Source organism: Magallana gigas, chromosome 5 (assembly GCF_963853765.1).
Source record: "Magallana gigas chromosome 5, xbMagGiga1.1, whole genome shotgun sequence".
NCBI lineage: Eukaryota > Metazoa > Mollusca > Bivalvia > Ostreida > Ostreidae > Magallana > Magallana gigas.
In genome coordinates this window covers 4448736-4469639 of record NC_088857.1, presented here as the reverse complement: position 1 = coordinate 4469639, position 20904 = coordinate 4448736, and the positions used below count along the sequence as shown (strand labels likewise).

At 33.2% G+C, this 20904-nt stretch overlaps 1 protein-coding gene and 2 long non-coding RNA genes across 3 annotated transcripts; 2 read left to right on the top strand and 1 right to left on the bottom strand.

Annotated features, from left to right (window-relative positions):
- Positions 1-1154: 1154 nt before the first annotated feature.
- On the bottom strand, positions 1155-12718 carry LOC136275742 (uncharacterized). Its single transcript, XM_066085650.1, has 5 exons — positions 12554-12718; positions 5169-5555; positions 4860-5069; positions 4298-4460; positions 1155-2649 (listed from the first exon to the last, which is right to left on the bottom strand). The coding sequence occupies exons 1-5, from the start codon at positions 12584-12586 to the stop codon at positions 2366-2368; spliced, it is 1077 nt and encodes a 358-aa protein (XP_065941722.1). The 5' UTR covers positions 12587-12718; the 3' UTR covers positions 1155-2365.
- Positions 12719-13177: 459 nt separating this feature from the next.
- On the top strand, positions 13178-16645 carry LOC136275496 (uncharacterized). The gene is made up of 3 exons (XR_010714078.1): positions 13178-13923; positions 14149-14953; positions 15469-16645. It is a non-coding gene; the product is annotated as an uncharacterized lncRNA (long non-coding RNA).
- Positions 16646-16652: 7 nt separating this feature from the next.
- Positions 16653-20027, top strand: LOC109621168 (uncharacterized). The gene is made up of 3 exons (XR_010714077.1): positions 16653-16938; positions 19516-19727; positions 19824-20027. It is a non-coding gene; the product is annotated as an uncharacterized lncRNA (long non-coding RNA).
- Positions 20028-20904: the final 877 nt, after the last annotated feature.

Genomic DNA, 20904 nt, shown 5'->3' with positions numbered 1-20904 from the left:
AGGCCCATGCCTTGTACAGACATTTTCTATAACTACAAATTTTCTCCCGCACCTATTCCCGATATATTGTTATTATTTTATCAAGTGAGAACTTCTTGCCAATTTTAATAATACAAGGTACTACTATACAAATGCGCACAGGATAACCAAATAATATGTTTCCCTCTCAGCCTTGAACCCGTACCTTATTACATGATTAACAAGAAACTATTGGTGCAAGCACCAAATTTATGGGCCGAGAAAAATTACCTACAGTATTTTTGTTTCACACATTCTGAAAGTTTGGTTTAAAGGGTACCAACTACCTCTATTTTTTAGCAATATCTACAGGTGTCTTTTCTATGGATAGTTGAGGATAGTGAACATGGCCGTTAAGGCTACAATTTTTTTCAGACATCACATCACATAAATGTGCAGCGGATATACGAGTATTTAATGCCTTGACCTTTTGACGACTAAAATTCTGTAAGCGTCTTTGTCCAACCATCCTCCACTTACGTAGTAAATGTGAAGTCTGTGGGTACAAAAATACTTGAGGTAGCGAATGGGATAAATGTGCAATGAAGTACTGTTTCGGCATTTATCATTAAATATTTACATTCTACTGTGTTTTTCCATTAAATTCTGTGATCTTCAAACGCCTCTAAATGCAACAAGTAGTCAAAGGTCAAATTGACGAGTTTAATTATGACGTCACAAACGTTGAACGCTGAAAACTGCAACGTCACAAGCGATAATCAAAGTTCACGCTTATGGCTGTTACTGTGGCTCTTCCATTAATATTAACTTACCCTTAGGATAAGATATGAATTTAAAGGTAGGAATCACATTTGCAGACGAGGCAAGAAGTTAAAAAATGTAAATATAACATTAAATCATGATTTTTTGAAGTATACACTCTCATAACTGCAGCGGTGCGTGCATACAAATTGAGTAACGCGCGTTAGCGCGTTATGAAAATTTGTATGCACGCACCGCTGCAGTTATGAGAGTGTATACTTCAAAAAATCATGATTCAATGCTATAGTGATATCACCTGTTTGATCCGAATTTGAATACAATATTTATAGACAAAAAACATAAGATATTAGCAAGAAAACATTTATTATAACATTTAAAAAACCATGTATTACTAAATGTATGACAAAAAAAATATCATAACTGTTTTCCTGAACAAATATTAAATTATGCAGAATAAACTGCTGAGCGTTCAAACGTATGTAAATTTAACATATATAAAAGCAAACACTGCTCTGAAAAAATAATATAAACAACAATTGCTGAGTATCAAAAATGTGACTGAAAAAATGAAAGTGAAGAAACCCTTCAATTTTTTTTAATGGAGAAGTAATTGCCAAAATTTTCTGTAAATATGACTAGATTATTGAATTTTTAAAAGTGATGTTGAATTAAGATAACATCTCTAGAAAACGAGGCAATGCAGCACAGAATATCAAAGCAGAACATTTAAAAAAAAACTTTTAAGGAAAACTACTGGTACAGGATCTATTGTGCAATATAAAAAATAATTTGAACTTGTGATGAATGATAAATGACTGTCTGATTCATCTGTAAAACTTGTAAATTTTAGTACTGTGGTAGCATTTTAAAGAGTATCATTCTTCAGAGGATGTTATAAAGCATCAGCAAAGAACAGCCACTACTTAAGAACATTTTAAAAAAAAACTTTTAAGGAAAACTACTGGTACAGGATCTAGTGCAATATAAAAAATAATTTGAACTTGTGATGAATGATAAATGACTGTCTGATTCATCTGTAAAACTTGTAAATTTTAGTACTGTGGTAGCATTTTAAAGAGTATCATTCTTCAGAGGATGTTATAAAGCATCAGCAAAGAACAGCCACTACTTGTATAGGAAACCTTAAAATATGGACATGATATAAAAAGCATCATCATAACACTGCTCTGATTAACAAATATTAAGAAAATAACACGAACAGCAGCTGAATATCCAAAATGAAGTTTACAATACACAAAAGAAGAAAATTTACTAGCATTTTAAATCAATATGTGTTTTGATAGGCCAATGTAATCTTATATAATACAATAGTAATCTGAATAATACTGATAGACATAAGACTTCAGTAAACTGAAAGTTCAACTGTTTTCATCATTAAATTTTTATCGTATAATACAAATTTGAATAAATGACAAAGAATATGATCTATTATGCAAACTGATGAAAAAAGGTTTTAAAGGTTACAAAATAACAGAAATATTGTGATTCTTAATGTTGCAAATCCCGTAGTAACATTTTAAACCACAGTATTGACTACTTGTCTTGGATTAAAATAAAGTATTTCTATCCATGCCGAGACTGAATAAGCATGTTGAGGTTTTTTTTATGCATCTGTGTTTATGTTGTAAACAATGTTGGATGCACTAATGCATCCAGAAAATGAAATGGGCAAGCTTTCAATCAGGAACATCAAGGTTTCATTTTTGTCTGTTGTTGGTACATTTTTGTTCATGGCACTTTCGATGGCACCTTTAAACATGGTTATCTTCCTATCTTTCTGACCCTCCGATTCATAAAGAAACAAAGCTCTGATGTTCTTTTCAGTGGCACTTTCCTGCCCGCCACAAACTGGACACTGTCCTTTTATCATCTTCTTTTGGCGACATCCTGGGAGAGAAAAAAATGAATGTTACTGTTTCTAAACATCTTTAAGTAAACTTGCGAACAGTGAAATACAGCAGGAAAGGTGTGTTCAGGGAATGAGTAAATCAGTGCAACACACATTTTTCATAAGCACTGTGAAAATATTTGCATGTACAATGCTTGGACCCCGGTAAATTACGGGAAAAAAAAATTAAATACACAATTTTTCAATGTCTGAACTCTTACCCACACCTTTGAAAAATTAAACAGTGCAAAATTAAATAATTAAAGTTAGGTAACTGTATAGAACGAAGTAGTGTTTTGTAACAGGGGTCATCAATATTTCCTGAATCTCCATAGAAATTTAAGGTCATGCAGTGCCATTTTCACAGCCAAAGTACATACATGTAGTGAGTGCACTGTTGCCCAAATATCTTGAAAGGACAGTAGATGCATGTGTGTTTGAAATTCATCAATGGAAAATTTTGGGCATAGCTGTATATATACATATATATAGCATAAAATATAACCCGTTTTCTTCACTGTAATTGACGGAAATTTATGTGACATTGACCTCAATATGGCCTGATAAATATTATAATTTGTCACCTGATTTGTAGCCTCATGTAACTTTGAGAAGACTAAAAGAATCAATAAGATCACATAGTTTTAAGTTGTCAACTTAGAGCGTTGTATTTTTAATCAGTACAATGTAATTATTGCATTATTTGTTACATGATTTCTATCAATAAAAGTCAAAAGAAGTTAAAAAAAAAGCACATGGGGGGGGGGGGGGGGGGGGGAGTATACCTATACTTCCCAAAAAAAATCCTTCCTACCCTAACATTTTTTTTCAAAATCATGAAATTCCTAATCCGGGGGGGGGGGGGGGGGGGGGGGGGGAGAACTACTATACTTCTGAATCCAACTTCTCAATATTTCAAGGTAAATTTAGGAACAATTATCTTTCCTGCGAGAAAAAGTGGGGGGGGGGGGGGGGCTCAACCCTCTATCATGCTATGTTTCTAATGGTTAGGTATAACTTTGCAAAAAAAGTGGGGGGGCTAAGCCCCCCCCCCCTAGCCCCCCGGTTCCGACGCCTATCATATGTGCATTGTATTTGATGTTTGAAGGAAAGTCATCTTGTCAATTTGAAAACAGGGATTTACGTTGCCATTTTAGCGGAAAAACAGCGAGGAGTTCCAAGTCTGGTTTCCGGGAAATTAATGTGTATTTATTGTAATGTCTTAATATGATCCCGAGTGGATATTCAGTGGATTTAATGGCATGTACATATTCACAAAGGTTTGTAGTGTACATATATGCATTTTCCCCCTGCAGAATATTTTTTACAAAATGAAAATTGACGCGAAGCAGATCCGCTTCGTGGCTGCTACATTGGGCAGTTGGGAGTATATGGGACGAATTCTTACCATGACCTGAGTGTAGCCTGGTCACAATTAGATTATTCTTCCTAGCCTTAACTATGCTGTGTATACAGATTCTAAGAAACATTTATAATCTTATGATTTAAATACTGTTTTCTCCCAGTGTCTTATATTGATCAATCACATAAAGTCCATGAGTAAGAACCCTAGCAAGTTTGCAGTAACATTATTCATCAGCAATAAGAATCTAGGAATATTTTTATTGAGGTCTTTTCTGCAAATACCTTGTTTTGCACAGATTTCATACACATCAGCTTCTAAGACATCAGTCAGAGTAATTGCTTTGGTGCTAATGTCACTTGTGGAATTGAGGAAGTCTGTATCGTTTTCAAACGCCTTTAACTCCTCACTTGTTGGATCAGAAACATTCAAGGTATTTGGAATGAACTACAAAAGAAAATTGTAAATGTACAAGTTACAAAATTACCCAACAGTATGATTCAATGTATATGGTTAAGATAAGCCTCTTGTTTCTGGTTATGAGTCAAGCATTAGTTATTAGCAATCTTTGTTTCAATATCAGTGTTAAAGCTTCTCTGTGATAACCTGAAAATGAGCTGAGAAGGACAGACATACTGACATACATGACAATTAAAATAGAGCACCCTACCCCTCCCTAAATTTTGATTGTGGAGTGTAATTTTTTTAAAATTTCAATTTTACACTATGCATTCATTATTTTTTCAGTATTTGCCCGTCATAATTTTGAACATGATATAAATAATGTTTTCAAGAAAACTGAAAATAAAAGTACAATGCACCTAAATTAATGGAAAAATTTGTTACCTGGCATCTGGACTCTGAGGTGGTAGTTAGTTGAGGCATATTTAAGAATTGCTTGGGATACACGGATGTTATCTGTACAACATCTCCTTCTTCATAATTCATTTCTGCATTTTTGCTGAATAGACAAACTTTTGCCAACCCATCGTTATCTTTCATCAGTAAGGACTTTACGCTTAATGTTCCATCTCGGACCTGCTTCAGAGGAGAAACCTGCAATTGATAACAAGCATATCTTTTGTCATTGTGAATTTACTAATCAACTTGAAGACAGTAAAAAATTGTGTATATTTCTTATTATTTGTTACTTACTTTTACAATTTTGCCAGTTACTGTTGATTTTGATGGTGATTTTAATGCTGATGGCAAGTCCTGAACTACTCCTTGTGGTGGGACATCTTCTGGTAATGGTGGAATTTGCAGTGAAGGGTGAACAGTCACAGGAACAGCATATGCAATGGTAGTATCTTTGGTCACCCAGAGTTCATTCTCTCCTTTCGCAACAGCATTTTTAAACTTGTATGTCATGCCTTCCTTGAACATTTCATATTTTCCAGTCAGGTATACTCTGACATGGTAGGTTTTCATGTTTTCTGCACACACCAGATTAAAGTATTTCATCATTTTATCTGTCTTGGAGTTTTTATAAGCTTGAATTTCTTTAGAAACTCTGCATACTTTAAGAACTTTTGTGTCATCCTTAGAAGAAAAGGAAAACATTTTTATATTACATGGAAATTTAAATACTAGCAGTGAGAATTTTGTAGCTTTAACTCTTTAATAATACACAGACACATGAGCATGTGTTTAAACTTAAGAAAATATAGTACACAACAGTTTGGTACATTTACAATGTACATACAAAATTCAAACATAATTTAAGATAATTCAAATGTTTGATCTGAACAAGTCTTAAGAAGGTTGCGTAAGAAATATAGCAGAATATTTCAAAACAGATGATACATTTTTTTTCTTACCTCACACAATGAATTTAAAGAGTTCCAATTCTGAATTTCATTATAATTTTTTATAGAACTTAATAATGAAAGGAAGCCTGGAGATACTAATAATATCAAGATTATCAATGCTATTGTTATATGATTTCATAAAATGTAATATTTTTTTTACATTTAAATTATGGGAAATAACTTTTCCTTTAACACTGAAATAAACTGAAGTTTTGTATACAATTTTGCAAATTGTAAGAAAAATAAGGCATGATATGGTATACTTTTCTTTTTATCAAATTACTGTAATTGCATCCTATCAACATCAAGAATTTTGGAAATGTAGACCTTCCTTCATTGTTCCGATATTTATTTTATAATAATAAATTTTTCAACCTTTCATATTCATTTATCACGGAGTCACTAGCCTTGATTTTCATGGGATCTAACCGAATGAGTATCAAACCAGACAGAGTTCGGACTCTACTAAGAGCTACATAAGCCATTCCATAATCAAACACTGTACTTCCCAGGTCTACAACTGCAGAGTCCAATGATATACCTTGTACCTTATGTACTGTACATGCCCACGACAGAATCAAAGGGAACTGTGATCTAACAATGTGATGCCCCTTATAAATAAACTCAGTTTCAATGCGCTGAATATGTACAGGTGTATGAACTGTGTTTCTACCATTACATATGACTTGGCCAATTGTAGGGTTGTCAAACTTCACATGGATAATAGATGGTATACTTCCAATACAGTCTATATTTGTTACAACGCCCATCGCTCCATTCACTAATCCCTGATCAGTATTAATATTTCTTGTCAACATTACTCTACAATTAATTGAAATCATTAACTCTTTTTCCAAACCACCAGCAAGACTATTATCAACTGGTATCATTTCCATGGGTACAAGGGCATGTGCATTTCGTTCAGATGAAGAAAAATAATGTTCAGCATGAATAACATATGTTTTGTTACATAACTTTGTCAGTTGCTCTTTGTTGTATAATTCTACCTGCTTTCTAGTTGGAAAGATATGCAAATGTTCAGAAAAGTTTACCTGTGTGTTGTATACTAATCTTGTTTTCAGTAGCAAAATATCTTCGTCACTTGGATAACCTATCCTTACACGATTTAACAATGCAGAATACACATGATCATTTTTCTGTCGCACATTTTCTGTTAAAAATATTGAATCAAAAAGTTGCCAAATTAACATATTTTTGAAACAGAAACTACCTTTCACTGGTCGAAGTTGAAAAAAATCTCCAATAACAATAATATTGCAACCCCCAAAGACATTATTGTTGTTTTTTATTTCTGATAGTCTTCGGCTTATAAACGAAAACATTTCACTGCTCACCATGCTGATTTCATCTATAACAATTGTATGCACATTTTTAAATTCTTGTCTTAATTTTGATATGCTATAACTAGATAATGAACCATACTGAAGAAAACTTGCAACTGGAATTTTAAATACAGAGTGCAAAGTACGGCCATTAATGTTATTAGATGCAGTTCCTGTAGGTGCACATACAATGACAGGATTAGAATTTGGAACTTCAGCACAGTAGAGTTGAATGTAAGATATTAAAACTTTTGTTATATATGTTTTACCAACGCCAGCTCCACCTGTAATAAACAAATGAAATGGGCAATTTCGTGTTTCAAATTTACTTTTCACAAAATGCAAAGCCTTTGTTTGAGAGGTTGTCATACTTTCAATGCTTCTTTTAAATTCATCAATGGACACTGAACAGTGTAAAGAATGCATGTGAAAATCATCATCAAAAGTAAAATTTTTTGAACTATCTGTTCTTTTATCATCCTTGTTGTTTTCTTGAGGACACATTGTCATATACACAGTCTCAAAATCCATATCATTAAATACATCACAGGTACTATTGACTGTAGCATTTGGTTGAACATATGTTTCTTCACTAGCCATATTAGCAAGGTTGATTCTTCTCATTGTGTTTTCAATATGCTGTGTAAATGAAAAGAAAGTAAAATCCATTTCACTATCCATAATATCTCTTTTCTGGATAAATGCATCCTTTGCAGTTAAATATGGTTGTATCAATTCAGTTTCTGATCTATGGGGAATAAGTAAAAATAAGTATGAGTAGTAATGTTCTTCTGAAAACAATGGAAAATTTGGAGTGCGAACAACACTTGGATTTTTACTTTTCCTCATCCATATCTCAAACTTGTCAATATAAATTCGCTCAAGACTTAGCTTTTTCTTAAGTGGTGGATCATAACATTTTGAATACCATGAACAGAATCTGTAAAGACACATTTGTTCCAAGTCTGAAGGTCGATAATGATAATAATCAATCAAATTTGATTGAAAAATGTCTGTAGAATCATTTGATAAACTTTCAATATCTGTTCTACTTTTCAAAATTTTAAATCTTTTGTTTGGCATTCTTGTGTTGAGATAAATAAATCTGCGACTAGTGTGTATTAATTTCAAATTGCTTAAACGATATGCTGCTTCCTGACTACTCATTTTACGATGCCTCAATACAGTAAGACCTATTTTAAGTAAACGTTGATATTTTGGAATTGTTGGATTATCATGAAACACCTGACTTATAAGCTGACCTAAAGCATTTTTGAGTTCGTCGGGTTCAGACTTGCAGATATAGCTGCAAACATAGTAAGCTGCTCCTTCTGCATTGCATATCATTTGGATGTCCATATTTGCCCTCCAATGACGCAGAATAGTTGGATTGTAACAATTAATCATGGTTTCATTTTTACTTCTTTTAGTAAAATAAAACTTTCCTTTGTTAACTGAATTAAAATCAATATTGCCAAGTACTTTTGTTTGTGTACAAATGAGCTTTGGAAATCCAAACCTACAAGAAGCTTTATATGATTTTGTACAATACGTCGTATGACTATGGGTTTGTAATTTTTTAACAAGATAATTCAGTTCTTCATCTTCACTATCTGGAAGACATGATCTAATTGTACTATTTATATATGATACTAGATTAGGAACACTTTCATTGGTTATTTCATTTGGAACACCATCAATCCACAAAAACATATGTATATGTGGGCTCCCTCTATTTTGAAACTCTACTCTTGCAAAGTAATCACGTACCATACCAAGAGGTTGTTTTCCTGATAAAACAATATTTTTCATCAAAGCATTAAATCTCTTTTCAAAATGGATCGATGTTAATAGTGGATCTTTTCTCATGTCATCCAAAAAATTGTTATGAAGTTTAGCAGATTCATAATTGACATTCTTTAACAACATTCCTAATTCACACCAATGGAGATCATCAGCGGATAAAGTCATAAAAAGAGTTGGGGGACCTAAGAATTTAAACATTGCCAAAAGATTGTATAATTGGTTTCTAAAGTATGCTACTGTACCTCTAATGTTTTTCATGAACATATAAGAATTTTGATATAACATACTATTTTGCTGTAAATTCTTTACATCAAAAGCTGTTACAAATTCAGAATTGTGTGTACTTTTGGTTATTCTCATATTAACATTGATCTCTGACTTCAGCAGCATCAGGTCCGTGTTAACTGCAGCATGTAATAAGTAAGTCATATTTTTTCTAAAATAACCATGTCTGTGATAGAGTCTATGTTTGAAATACATTGCACGTGGAATTTTCATTTGTCTAGGAAAGTTATATCCATTTATACCGTGAGGAAAGAGCCAGGGAAATGCCATCTCTTCTCCTGATTCCATTTCATATACATTTACAGGTCCTTCCTCAATTTTAGGAACTTCTATACACCCTTTATTTATAAACTCTTGTATATTAGCAATTGGAATAGTTTTATTTACAGGGGTTGCAGTATATGACTCTACTTCAAGTACTTCATTCAGACTGTAAGCATTATGAAATCCTCTATCATGGTGATCATATTCAGATAAATCTACAGAAATATTAGCATAAAGTTTGTTATTTGCTTTTAACCAATTCAAAGCCTCTAAAAGTTTTGACGGACATGCAAAATATTTCCATTCTTCATCTGCAACATGACTTTCATGTAAGTATTTTACACCAATTAAATTTACATCTCTTGTACTTTGAGGCAACTGATTAGCTACAAGTTGGACATTGGAAGGCAAGTTAAGGACAAGACCTTTCTCACCATACTGTCCACCTGGCAAAATTAATAGACTCATAAATATCTGAACCAGGGCAATCAGTCTCCTTTCTACAAGACTAAGACATTGCAATTTTTCAGGAATTTCATTTACATTTAAATTATTCGACTTGCATGACAAATAAGGAATTTGTTGTTTACTCAATGAAGTGTAGCAAAACTTACACAAATTGTCATCTTGGTTAATTTGCAGGTCATCTAAACTGACAGTTTGACTCAAATGATATATCTGATTTGAAAACAAAAATCTTTCACAACTAGTGTTTCAGAATCAGACAGAAAACACTATCGATTATCGAATCGAATCGGAAACACCATTTCGATTCATAATCGAAAATAATCGGAGATTTTCAACTTACTGAATTTATAGTTACATGTATTAATTATGTACACGTACTTATAGTATATTCAAGCAAATATAACTAACATAGGCATTTGCAAAATGAACTTTAATAAATATGGTCATAAATGCACTTCTGTTTCAAACCTCTATTATTATTATTATTAAATCATAAACAAGAAGTTATTTTTCAGCTAGATAGATTTTGTTTCGAGATAAAAAACACAATAAGTCAATAGAAGTTTTGTATTTCAATATAGGGCATTATAGGCATTCAGCTTTTGCAGATTAAAAGTTTCTGTTATGTGACAGAGTGTTATTACTATTATAACAATAAAAGCCGTAGTAAGTTATGAACTTTCTGTTCAAGTATCAATTTTTTATCAGAAAAAATACAAAACATGTACCAGGCATTTACCACTATTCAGTTTTCAATTTTTCACGAGTACAAATCCTTATTCATTTTCAAAAACACTATTGTGTCCTCCTAAGACCATCTCATTCTAGATCTTGGATTTTAAATCATCGTAAACGCTGATCATAAAAAAAAATTAATTTATAAAATAGAACTGGCAAACTTCACTGACCGCGCAAAGCAACAAAACATGTCTAACATGTGACGTGCAAGTCGTGGTGTGAAGCTGACATTTTTTTCTCTTTATCTTTTTTACGATTTTCTACAGAGCTTGCAGAATAACTGACATATAAGTTCTGTCTACTTTTTTTTTCCATACAACCTACCGGGAAGTCCGAAATATCTGACGTTTACCTGGCTTTTAAACGATTTTGATATTTTACTTGCCTGGCATGTTAAATATCAAAATCGTTTAAAAGCCAGGAAAACGTCAAATATTTCGGACTACCGACCGGGTTGTCCTTAGTTAAGGGTAGATCTGAGACCCTGTCTTCGCGTCCTGCCCACTTTGCTCAGCCATTTTAACTTTGAACTTTATTTAGAGTTATCGTTCTTTTCGGAAATTAAAAAATGAATAGAACCGGCACAAAACGGATTTGTTTACCGCGAGTTCACATTTTAGTCAAATGTTTACCGACTATCGATGTCAGCTTTCAGCTATCGATTGTCGGCATCGGTAGCAGTCTAACGACGATTTTTCGATCGTCGGCGACTATCGCTGAATCACTATTCACAACATATGCAATAAAAATCTGCAGACTGTCTAATTTCTTCCTCAAATTTTCTAATGTGATTTGAATCGCTTAAATAATCAATCTTCTGATCATTGAAATCACTATTCTCAACAATGCAACAATTAGAAACTAATGTCGGTGCACCATCATCATCGACAGAAAAAAAGTTTTGAAACTCAATACTAGCCACTTCTTTGTTTACTTCTTGAAATACATTAAAGTCTGAAAATTTCAATTTCTTATTTTTCTTCTTTTGACATGCTTTCTGACCATTTTTGTTAGTTTTCCAATAGTTGTGAAATGAAATATTGCCCTCTTTTTTAACACCATTCAAATGCTCAGGTGACAATTTTTGCTTTTTATTTTCTGTTGAGGGTTTGTGACTTTTTAAGCAATTCAAATTTTTACTCAACCTTTCTTGCTTTTGCTTTTTAGCAGAGTGTGACAGTTCATCACATGACCTGTTGTTAATGGAAAACCATCCAAAACGAACAGGTGTTATTTCAAACTGGTAACCACCGTAAACGCTTATTGTGTACCTTATAAATTCTTCTAAAGATTCAAATGTCAGCAAGACAGCATTGCCATTTGGACTAGACACCCCATATTGATCCCGTTGGTGTGAATCAAACAAATGTACCACATCATTGAAATTGTCATAGTATATTGCTACAGTACTATCACGAAATGTAACAAGATGGAAAGATGATATGTCCAATGCTTGTAAAATTGCATCGCGGAAATGCATTTGCCCTGCACTCCTGTCAACTGCATGTTGTGAACTAACTGGCCCATAATATCTGTCATAAAAATATTCAACTTCACCATAATCACGATTCCAGTTCTGCAAATTATTAGGTAAATCTCTGTGATACAGATATCCCCCGGACCCACCGTGATTTTGGATGTACGTATATAAATCAGTCCCATCTCTGAGAATGAAATCAAGCTCTTCGCTAGACAAATTTGATATATGTGGCATACGCTGCATAAAGACAATTAAAGCTATGAGTGCAATTGCAGTACACTGTACACCATTGTAAGGCCTAAAAATATTGCACCCTTGATGCATATTAGCTAAAACGCTCCTTACCATTCTGATGTTTCGTGGGGAAATCCTCAGCATGTGCCGCTATTTTGCGCGGCAATGAACAACAAATATGGATCGTTATTCCTGCAATTACGTTATGTTTCCCATTCATAAAATAATCCTGTACTAAACTTTGAACTTAATTTTTTGAATAACTATGATTTAGAAATTTGAAGATCATGACTTCTGTATAAAATAATTAATTTTTACAATTTTTTAAAATATTGCACGAACATGTACTTACAACGCACGGGCGATTAATTTTAAAAACACTAACTGTCACTCGTACTTTATATGCTAAATCTCGATCATCCAGACGCTTCTTCAATTTGTAGTAAAAGAGTCCGAAAGAGTCTGGATGATAATAAGTTTTTGTTGTTGTATTTTTGCTTCTTGCGAGAAAAAAATATTATACACGTATATTTCCCCCAAAATACCATAATTTTGTTTATTTTAATTAAACTTTATATTAATTTATTAAAAAAACACCTCCGCAACTTATGCACAGCTCCGCAGTAAATCATGCGACTTTTCTAAACTTATTTCATATAATGGGCCGGCTCGTGCCGGCCCATAATGAATACTTATCCAGGGTACCAATTTCACCGCGTGGATGGTGGTCCAGGGCACATATGTCTGACATTGTAATATTTATTTTAGAAATATGATAATTTTCTATAATACAATAATAATTATTTTAGTACAGAGAATTATCTCATTATCGCAAGAAATAATTTTAACATCATCCAGCTGCTTGTGCTTCCCTCTCCCCAATACTCTCGAGAAAAAATAAAGATGATTTCTAGTGGTATTTAGCATAATATGAAAATAACATGAAGTTTGATGACAAAATAACGTACAATTGTATTATTACTAACACATCACACAAACAATATACGGCAGTATAAAAACATTTTTAGATTTTTCTCTCATTCATTTATCACCTCTACATTCTCATATACTAAATGTTTCCAATTTATTTCTATTGAAAAAACACGAAGTGCCTCATTTAAATCAAACTCATTGATTTCAGGATTATTTATTACTTTGTGCATCAATTACCATCGTTGTTCACTACTCAATCTGGCAGAGTGAAACATCGTGCCCGATGAAAATAATATCGTATAATCGATAATCTAATTTACAAACAAAATCTGTTGCGCGAGCGCATGGACGCGCCGAATACAGTTAACCCATCAATGGTGTTTTGACAATATGCAAGAATCGTCAGGGCAAACCTCACAGCATGGTACCACCCACCACCAGGTGATGCACCATCTTGGTACACGTGAGCACATTGTAGAGAGATGCCTACTGACATCGAGAGGCTGTGCTGTCAGCAAATACCAGAGAACGGCTTTTCATTATTGCCAGTAAGAAAAGATAAATTTGTCTCCAAACATACTATACACAATGCCTTAATACTATTGGGATCTCAAAACCAGTAAACTGTTAGTTTCAGGTCCAGCTAAATCATTTGAATTTTATAAGAAAAGAGATTTTGAATAGTAAACTAACTGGGGTGCAATTCAAAAAATGTAAAATACATTCAAGCCACAGATTTTACCAAAAGTTTTAATACTTCTTTCTTCTTACAGCTCAAACAGCTCACAGACACAAATAAGGATGTACTTACCAAGAAATGGGAGGAAGAAATAAAGTCGTTTCCTTTTCTTCGTGCCATTTCCAATGGTGATGCCTTGGAGATGACAGACGGCTCAAGAGTTACAGTCAGAGGGGCTATTCATATGGAAAATCAGACTTGAAGTTCCTCAAACATGTACAGTTTGTCTAAAAGGAATACAATAAAAAGATACAGAACCTTGTTCACTCAAACAAAATCTGTGTTTCCAGTAACCTGAGTAACCCTACTTTTACACACTGACCCTAGGACTTTTTATACAACTCCAGATTGGTTTAAGCACAATGTTGCAGAGACAATAATTCTTTTTAAATGTTTACTGTTATGTTTTTTGACAATGAACATAAACCAAATAACAGCTTGTAATTTATTTTGGCTGCATTAACTTTTTAATTATTCTAACATCATTTTTTAACACATCTGAAATATCCATAACTGCAAAATAACATCAACTCTCTGACATTGATTCACTTCATTTGTCTAAATAAACATTTTTCTTGTTTATAATTGATGGATATTGATAGTATACATTAATTGTTTTAGTGATGATTGTATTTCAGGTCTCTGATGTCTTCAAATCAAAAACCTCTTCGCACAGAGTAGTAAGACTTGATCAAGGGGGTGGTGTTGCCATTAGGCTATGGGTATCGAAGTCATTCCTTTACCCAGCAGTTCGGTCAAGCATTGAGGCCACATGCTTACAGGTGACCTCTTACAAGGAAAAGAAAGAGTTTCATTCTACGCCAAGCACAACAATCAAAGTAAGAGATACATTAAATGAATCAATTGTGGAGGTATAAGCTTCTCCGATCCATGGTGAGAAGCAGAATTTCTTTAGAAAAACTCAGGATGCCAAACAATGGCTTCACCGACAATTATCTTGCTGCCGAGAGCAATCTTGGCCAAGCCTGCTGTTATGTTAGGCCTATTCAGACGGAAACTTGATAACCAGATAAATTAAATTTTGTATATACTAGTACACTTGTCAATTTAACTCACAAGATGCATATGCTTATTTTTTCATATAATGGGTCAAAATACATGCTTTGCTAACAATTTTAATAAGTCCGAGAATAAGACATTTTGTTACAGTTACTAGGCTGAGTTACCTATCAATATAAAGGATTTAATGATTGAATTTGAAAAGCAGTATAGAATTTGTGGTTTTTGGTAATAATCAATATATCCATTTAATATCAACACTCCTATCAAAGAAAATTATTCTATATATGCAGATGAAACATTTCATTATGTATTGAATGTTTTTGTTTTTTAGAATGAGGATGAAATAACCCGGAGACTCCACATCGTTCAAGAATTTTTCATTTATACATGTACAACCTAAACAACGACAGGAGTATTGATTAAAAGACAATAACTAAGCTCCATGCAAATACATAATTATACACATAATATTCACTATGTGTCTACAACAGTTTGCATCTTCATGTATACCAGGCACACAGTTATGCACGCTATTTTTTAACGTAATACTATACTGCTGTAAGCCTAATATTTTGTTAGTTTTAATGTAATACAAATAATCTATATTCAAAAATTCTCAAGTTGACCAATAGAAAAAACGAAAAGCTCCCGTATCAAGAAAACAAGATCGGATATAATCGGACATAGGAGGTAAACATCTGACAAGTAAAAGGACTCAAGACCATAAAATGGTGAAAATGGCAGGTGGGCGGCTGCCAAAAGGGTATCCTCATTGTACAGATAACTCCTCCTACAGTTTTCAAGATAGGAAGATGTTCTTTTGCAGATCAATTGCACATATATCAGAGGTGTGCATATTGCTTGGATTTTGATTTCTGATAATTAATGTAAAATACCAGCTTTTGAACTTCGTCATTTTTTGGCAAAATATTGCATATAGGGTACCCTCATTGTACGAATAACTCCTCCTACAGTTTTTGAGATGAGAAGTTGTTCTTTTGCAGATCAATTGTACATATATCAGAGGCGTGCATATTGCTACGATTTTGATTTCTGATAATTTATGGAAAAGTACAAGCTTCTGAACTTAGTCATTTTGTGGCAAAATATTGCATATAGGGTACCCTCATTGTACGGATAACTCTTTCTAAAGTTTTCAAAATAGGAAGATGTTCTTTTGCAGATCAATTGCACATATATCAGAAATGTGCATATTGCTAGGATTTTGATTTCTGATAATTCATGAAAAAAATACCAGCTTTTGAACTTAGTCATTTTTTGCAAAAAAGTGCATATAGGGTACTCCATTTCACTGCAAACGGTAGGTAGTGTTTATCAATTCAGGATTGACATGGATTATGGATACAGTTCACATAAAAGAAAACCCGGTTTGCTGTCACATTGACAGCTTTTCACTTGTTTTAAAAATATCAGCAATATGAACAACTTTGATATATGTACAATAGGTCTTCAAAAGAACTTCCTACCTTGATAATGGAAGGGTGTTATTAGAGTGATTGTGACTTGTTCACAAAATAATCATATTGAAGCATCTCTATTGCAAGATTGATAGGAAGAGGGTTTGCTTTGGAAATGATAAAGTGGAATCAGAGACATTAGAACTCGTAAAAGCACATGAGACCAGACGATTACCAACGTTATAGGAGATTTTACGAACAGCACACTTGTCATCCGAAACTACATTCACATCGTTTAATCTGAAGTAGTTTGTTCAAGATCACTATAGTCCATTTAAACATGGCAGCAATTCTGCACTCATCAGGAGAGGGGAGATAAATAGGTGATTGTGTTACTTTTTTCACTTGCTATTTCCTCTCCCACCTCCAGATAGGTTTGCAAATTCCTTTGCAAATAGTCAATGAGCTAGGTAAATGGATATATGAAGATGAACTTGGATTTTGGGAGGTAAAATCCGTATTTAAGATATATATACACTCACCCACCAAACCACCCCCCCCCCCCCTCAATAAAACGGTAAAACCATACAGTCGCGGTCACCTGCATGCAACCCTTAAATGAATAGTGTTCGGAGCAAGAGATCGATTTGTCATACCGCTGTTCAACGTTCTTCAGTTTAACGACCTAATCTAGGCTCTTTCTCTTACCTTTCCCTTGGGAAATTCAAAAGTTTATTCATTTTAAAAAAATAATGGAGAAGGCTTACATAAGCATTGCCTGCTGCCTAATCCATTCATGTAAATGTATATTTGCATAATAAAATATGTTCATATCAAATAAAAAAATAGCAAAAAAAGGTATTCTGGATATTCAACCTTCCTAAAACAATTTAATGCAAACACTTTTAAGGTGGTCCTCGAATTCAAATAATTTTTTTTCTTTCATGCATTTGTAACTATTAGTAGGCCAAATATTCAAATTTATTAGATCCCAGTAAACAACACTCCATTTTCTGATTTTTTAACAAAATTATTTTTGTTCTACATTACACCTCATTTTTTTTTATTTCCAAGCTCGTTTTTGAGTAATCGGAACATCGCTCCGCCTTTTCCGAGAAAAAAAATATGGGATGTAGACTTACGAAAACAACGCTTTTAATGGTGAAATTGTGAATAGCCTACGGCCAATTGATTTGATTTAAACATATTTTAATATGCAAAATACATTACATTCTATATACATTGTACATTATATTTATATAAATGAATTAGGCAGCAGGCAATGCCTCTGTAAGTCTCCTCCATTCCCCTCCGGCGAATTACATACTACGCACAATTTGATAATATTCAAAATTATTTTGCTGTAGTTGTTGTCATTTTAATGTCATTACAGTAAAAACTACTTATACCTCTTTTATACATGTTTAGGATGTTTGGGTGACAAAGCTTTATTTGAGAGATACTCTGCATGGTGCATGCACATAGCTAACCATGCTGCACAAAACGTTAAACAAAAGTCACACGGTTTCATGTTAAATTGTGAGGTACACGTTGCCTCTATATAAAAAATAGGTAAAACCTACAACAATTAGAAATAGCAATTTACAAAAAAAGAATCATTACTTTATACCTTAGAAAAATATTGTAAACTAGATACGATCTCGTTACGAGTAACGAGTAGGTCTTCCATGCGATTTCTGTTTTAAATCATACCATGAATAATTGATACAATTTCAGAAATACCCCCCCCCCCACACACACACACTTTCAGATAATGTATACAAATCCCTAATTACGTAATAAATGGGTATGGCAATGAGTTTTCCAGATAGATATTGTTACGATCAACAACTTTTCTTCTATAATGCATTTAAAAATCTTGATCGTTTTTAAGTTATTTTTAATAGAGTTTACGAGTGTCTTGGCCCCTAATTTAAGGGGTCAGCCCCTTCTCCTTGATTTCCCCGAAAAGGTCTTAAAAATACTAACACTTTTTGTTCTTACACCCATCTAAAATTGTTGTTCTTTTTTAGATACAAATGATTGAACATTTTAGGGGCCAGCCCTCCAGATACTTAATGGGGACAGACAATGGTCTTTTGATTAGTGGAATTGATTAGAATCATCAATGCAAACATTTTCTCTTCTACAATGCTAAACAAAATATGTCTCCTTTTTCTTGATTTCTTTGAAAAGGTCTTAAGAAAACAAACATTTTTTGCCCTTACACCCATCCTAAATTGATGTTCAATTTTGAGATACAAATGTTTGAATATTTTAGGGGCAAGCCTTGTAGATCCCTAATGGGGACAGACATTGGTGTTTTGATAAGTGGAATCGATTTAAATTATAAATGCAAACATTTTCTCTTCCATGATGTCTAACAAAATATGTCTCCTTTTCTAGATATATTGCGTCAAAGTTTAAGTACTTTGGCCCCTTAAAATCCCTTATTACGTAATAAAGGGGCGTGGCAATGATCTTTTCTGATAGATATTGGTATTATCAACAACTTTGCTTCTATGATGGATAACAATATCTTTATCGTTTTTAAGTTACTTGTAATAGAGTTTACGAGTCTCTTGGCCCCTAATGGCCGCTTTGTTGATCGGGGACGGCAAATTCCAAAGGAATTTGAGAAATTCACTGGCTATAGAAAATGGAAGGAGCAACTTAAAAAAGAGCCTCGTGTAGATTGATGCTATCTGTATGTTTATGCTTTGTAAAATTGTCAATTTGCATTTCAGGGTTGAACAGTTGAAACTTTGAAATTGATACATGTAGCTTTAAAGGCTGTTTAATAATGCTTCCAAGGTGATCAGTATTTTTGTGCTTTTCAAAGAATATTATAAACTTTCATACAATTTAATATGGTACATGCATTTAAAAATAGTAATCGTATATCCGAAAGTATTTTTATTTTGTTGATACTGAGGCCAAAATATTGGGTTTATTTTTAGATATGGTCAGAAGAACTGAAGGCAAATATTGAAAGATAATCGTCACAAGCGTCGTCTTGAGAGCAGAAAACAACGAGCAGGGCTGAGAGTAAAAGAGGAATTTCTCTACGTGTGTGGTAGTACCGTATTCCCAGGAGGGGATATGCAAGACAAAATCCTTGTAAAAGAGTCCTTGCATTGCGGGTCACCCATTGAGACGACATATTACTCTGGTATTTACAGTGATTTTTCTCAAAACTATAATGTTTTATTCAACAAAAAAGGAAACAAAGCACAACTTTTCATCTGATAATCTATTATCATTTCAGGGAAATCCCCGATTTTCGACCATATTTGTTTCAATGGTGGGGACACTGAGATCACCAGGAATAGGAAAATTTGGCAACTGGGGGAAGAATATGGGATAGTTAGACCAATCTGACAAACCTGCTATTCTGCTGGCTAAAAACCAGCCACTAGATGTGCCAAAAAACTTAAAAAACGTCGCGGCACATGACAGTTATACAAAATGCTCTGAAACATAACAAAATCATGTATCAATAAAAAATGAATGTGTATTTTGGTCCTTGGTTTTTCGTCCTCCGACTTGACTTTTCTTGGAAAAAATCCGTAAATATAAAAGCCTAACCATAGCAAGTTTAAAGAGACACAATATTATTCTATTTGTACACAATATTATTTTATTTGAATGTAAAAATATAAGTGATTATTCTTAGTTAATTTAACATCAACACTCACTATCAATATTTTAAATTTGGTACTTTGCTACTGAAATATATAATCATAATGTTATTACTCAAATTGAAGGCTGTTTACAATTGAATTAACAGCTTGAAGTTTGTCCTTAACCTTCTGATTAAGCGATTCTTGAGGTTCTTTCATTTCCCTTATTTCGACGATAAATATTGTTGTGCAACCATGTTACAAACAATAGGCAAACACCTTTGATGTCATGACTGCTAGCAAAACAAGAACAGTTCTGAGTTTCAAGGTTGGCAATGGACACTGATCCAGATAAGCTTACGATCTCAAACTTGTTTTATTGTCTTTGATGTCGTAGTATTAATCCCAATTATATTTGAGGCCACTAATGAATGTACCACTAAGAAATGACTAAAAAAATATGTGATGTTTTTAAATCATTGTGTGCCTTGGTTGAGCTAAAAAAATTAATTTTAAAAAATATATAAATGTATAGTTTAATTTCAACTTCTTGATTAATGGAATATTCATTTATAATCAAACTGGCCAGAGAATAAAAATTAAGGGCTACAAACATTAAAATAATTTCAGTAATTTAAATTCAAAATTAATATCCAAATATTTTACAAAGTTTAGTTACTTTAAATGTTTTTATGCTAACTGCTTTTAGCACAGTACCTTTAAACA

Excerpts from the sequence above, each read along its gene's own strand:
- LOC136275742 (XM_066085650.1), bottom strand. The coding sequence starts at position 12,586 with ATGCTGAGGATTTCCCCACGAAACATCAGAATG. Across the intron at positions 5,070-5,168 it reads TAACTGGCAAAATTGTAAAA|GTTTCTCCTCTGAAGCAGGT; the intron begins GTAAGTAACAAA and ends TATCAATTGCAG. Across the intron at positions 2,650-4,297 it reads TGAAATCTGTGCAAAACAAG|GATGTCGCCAAAAGAAGATG; the intron begins GTATTTGCAGAA and ends TTTCTCTCCCAG.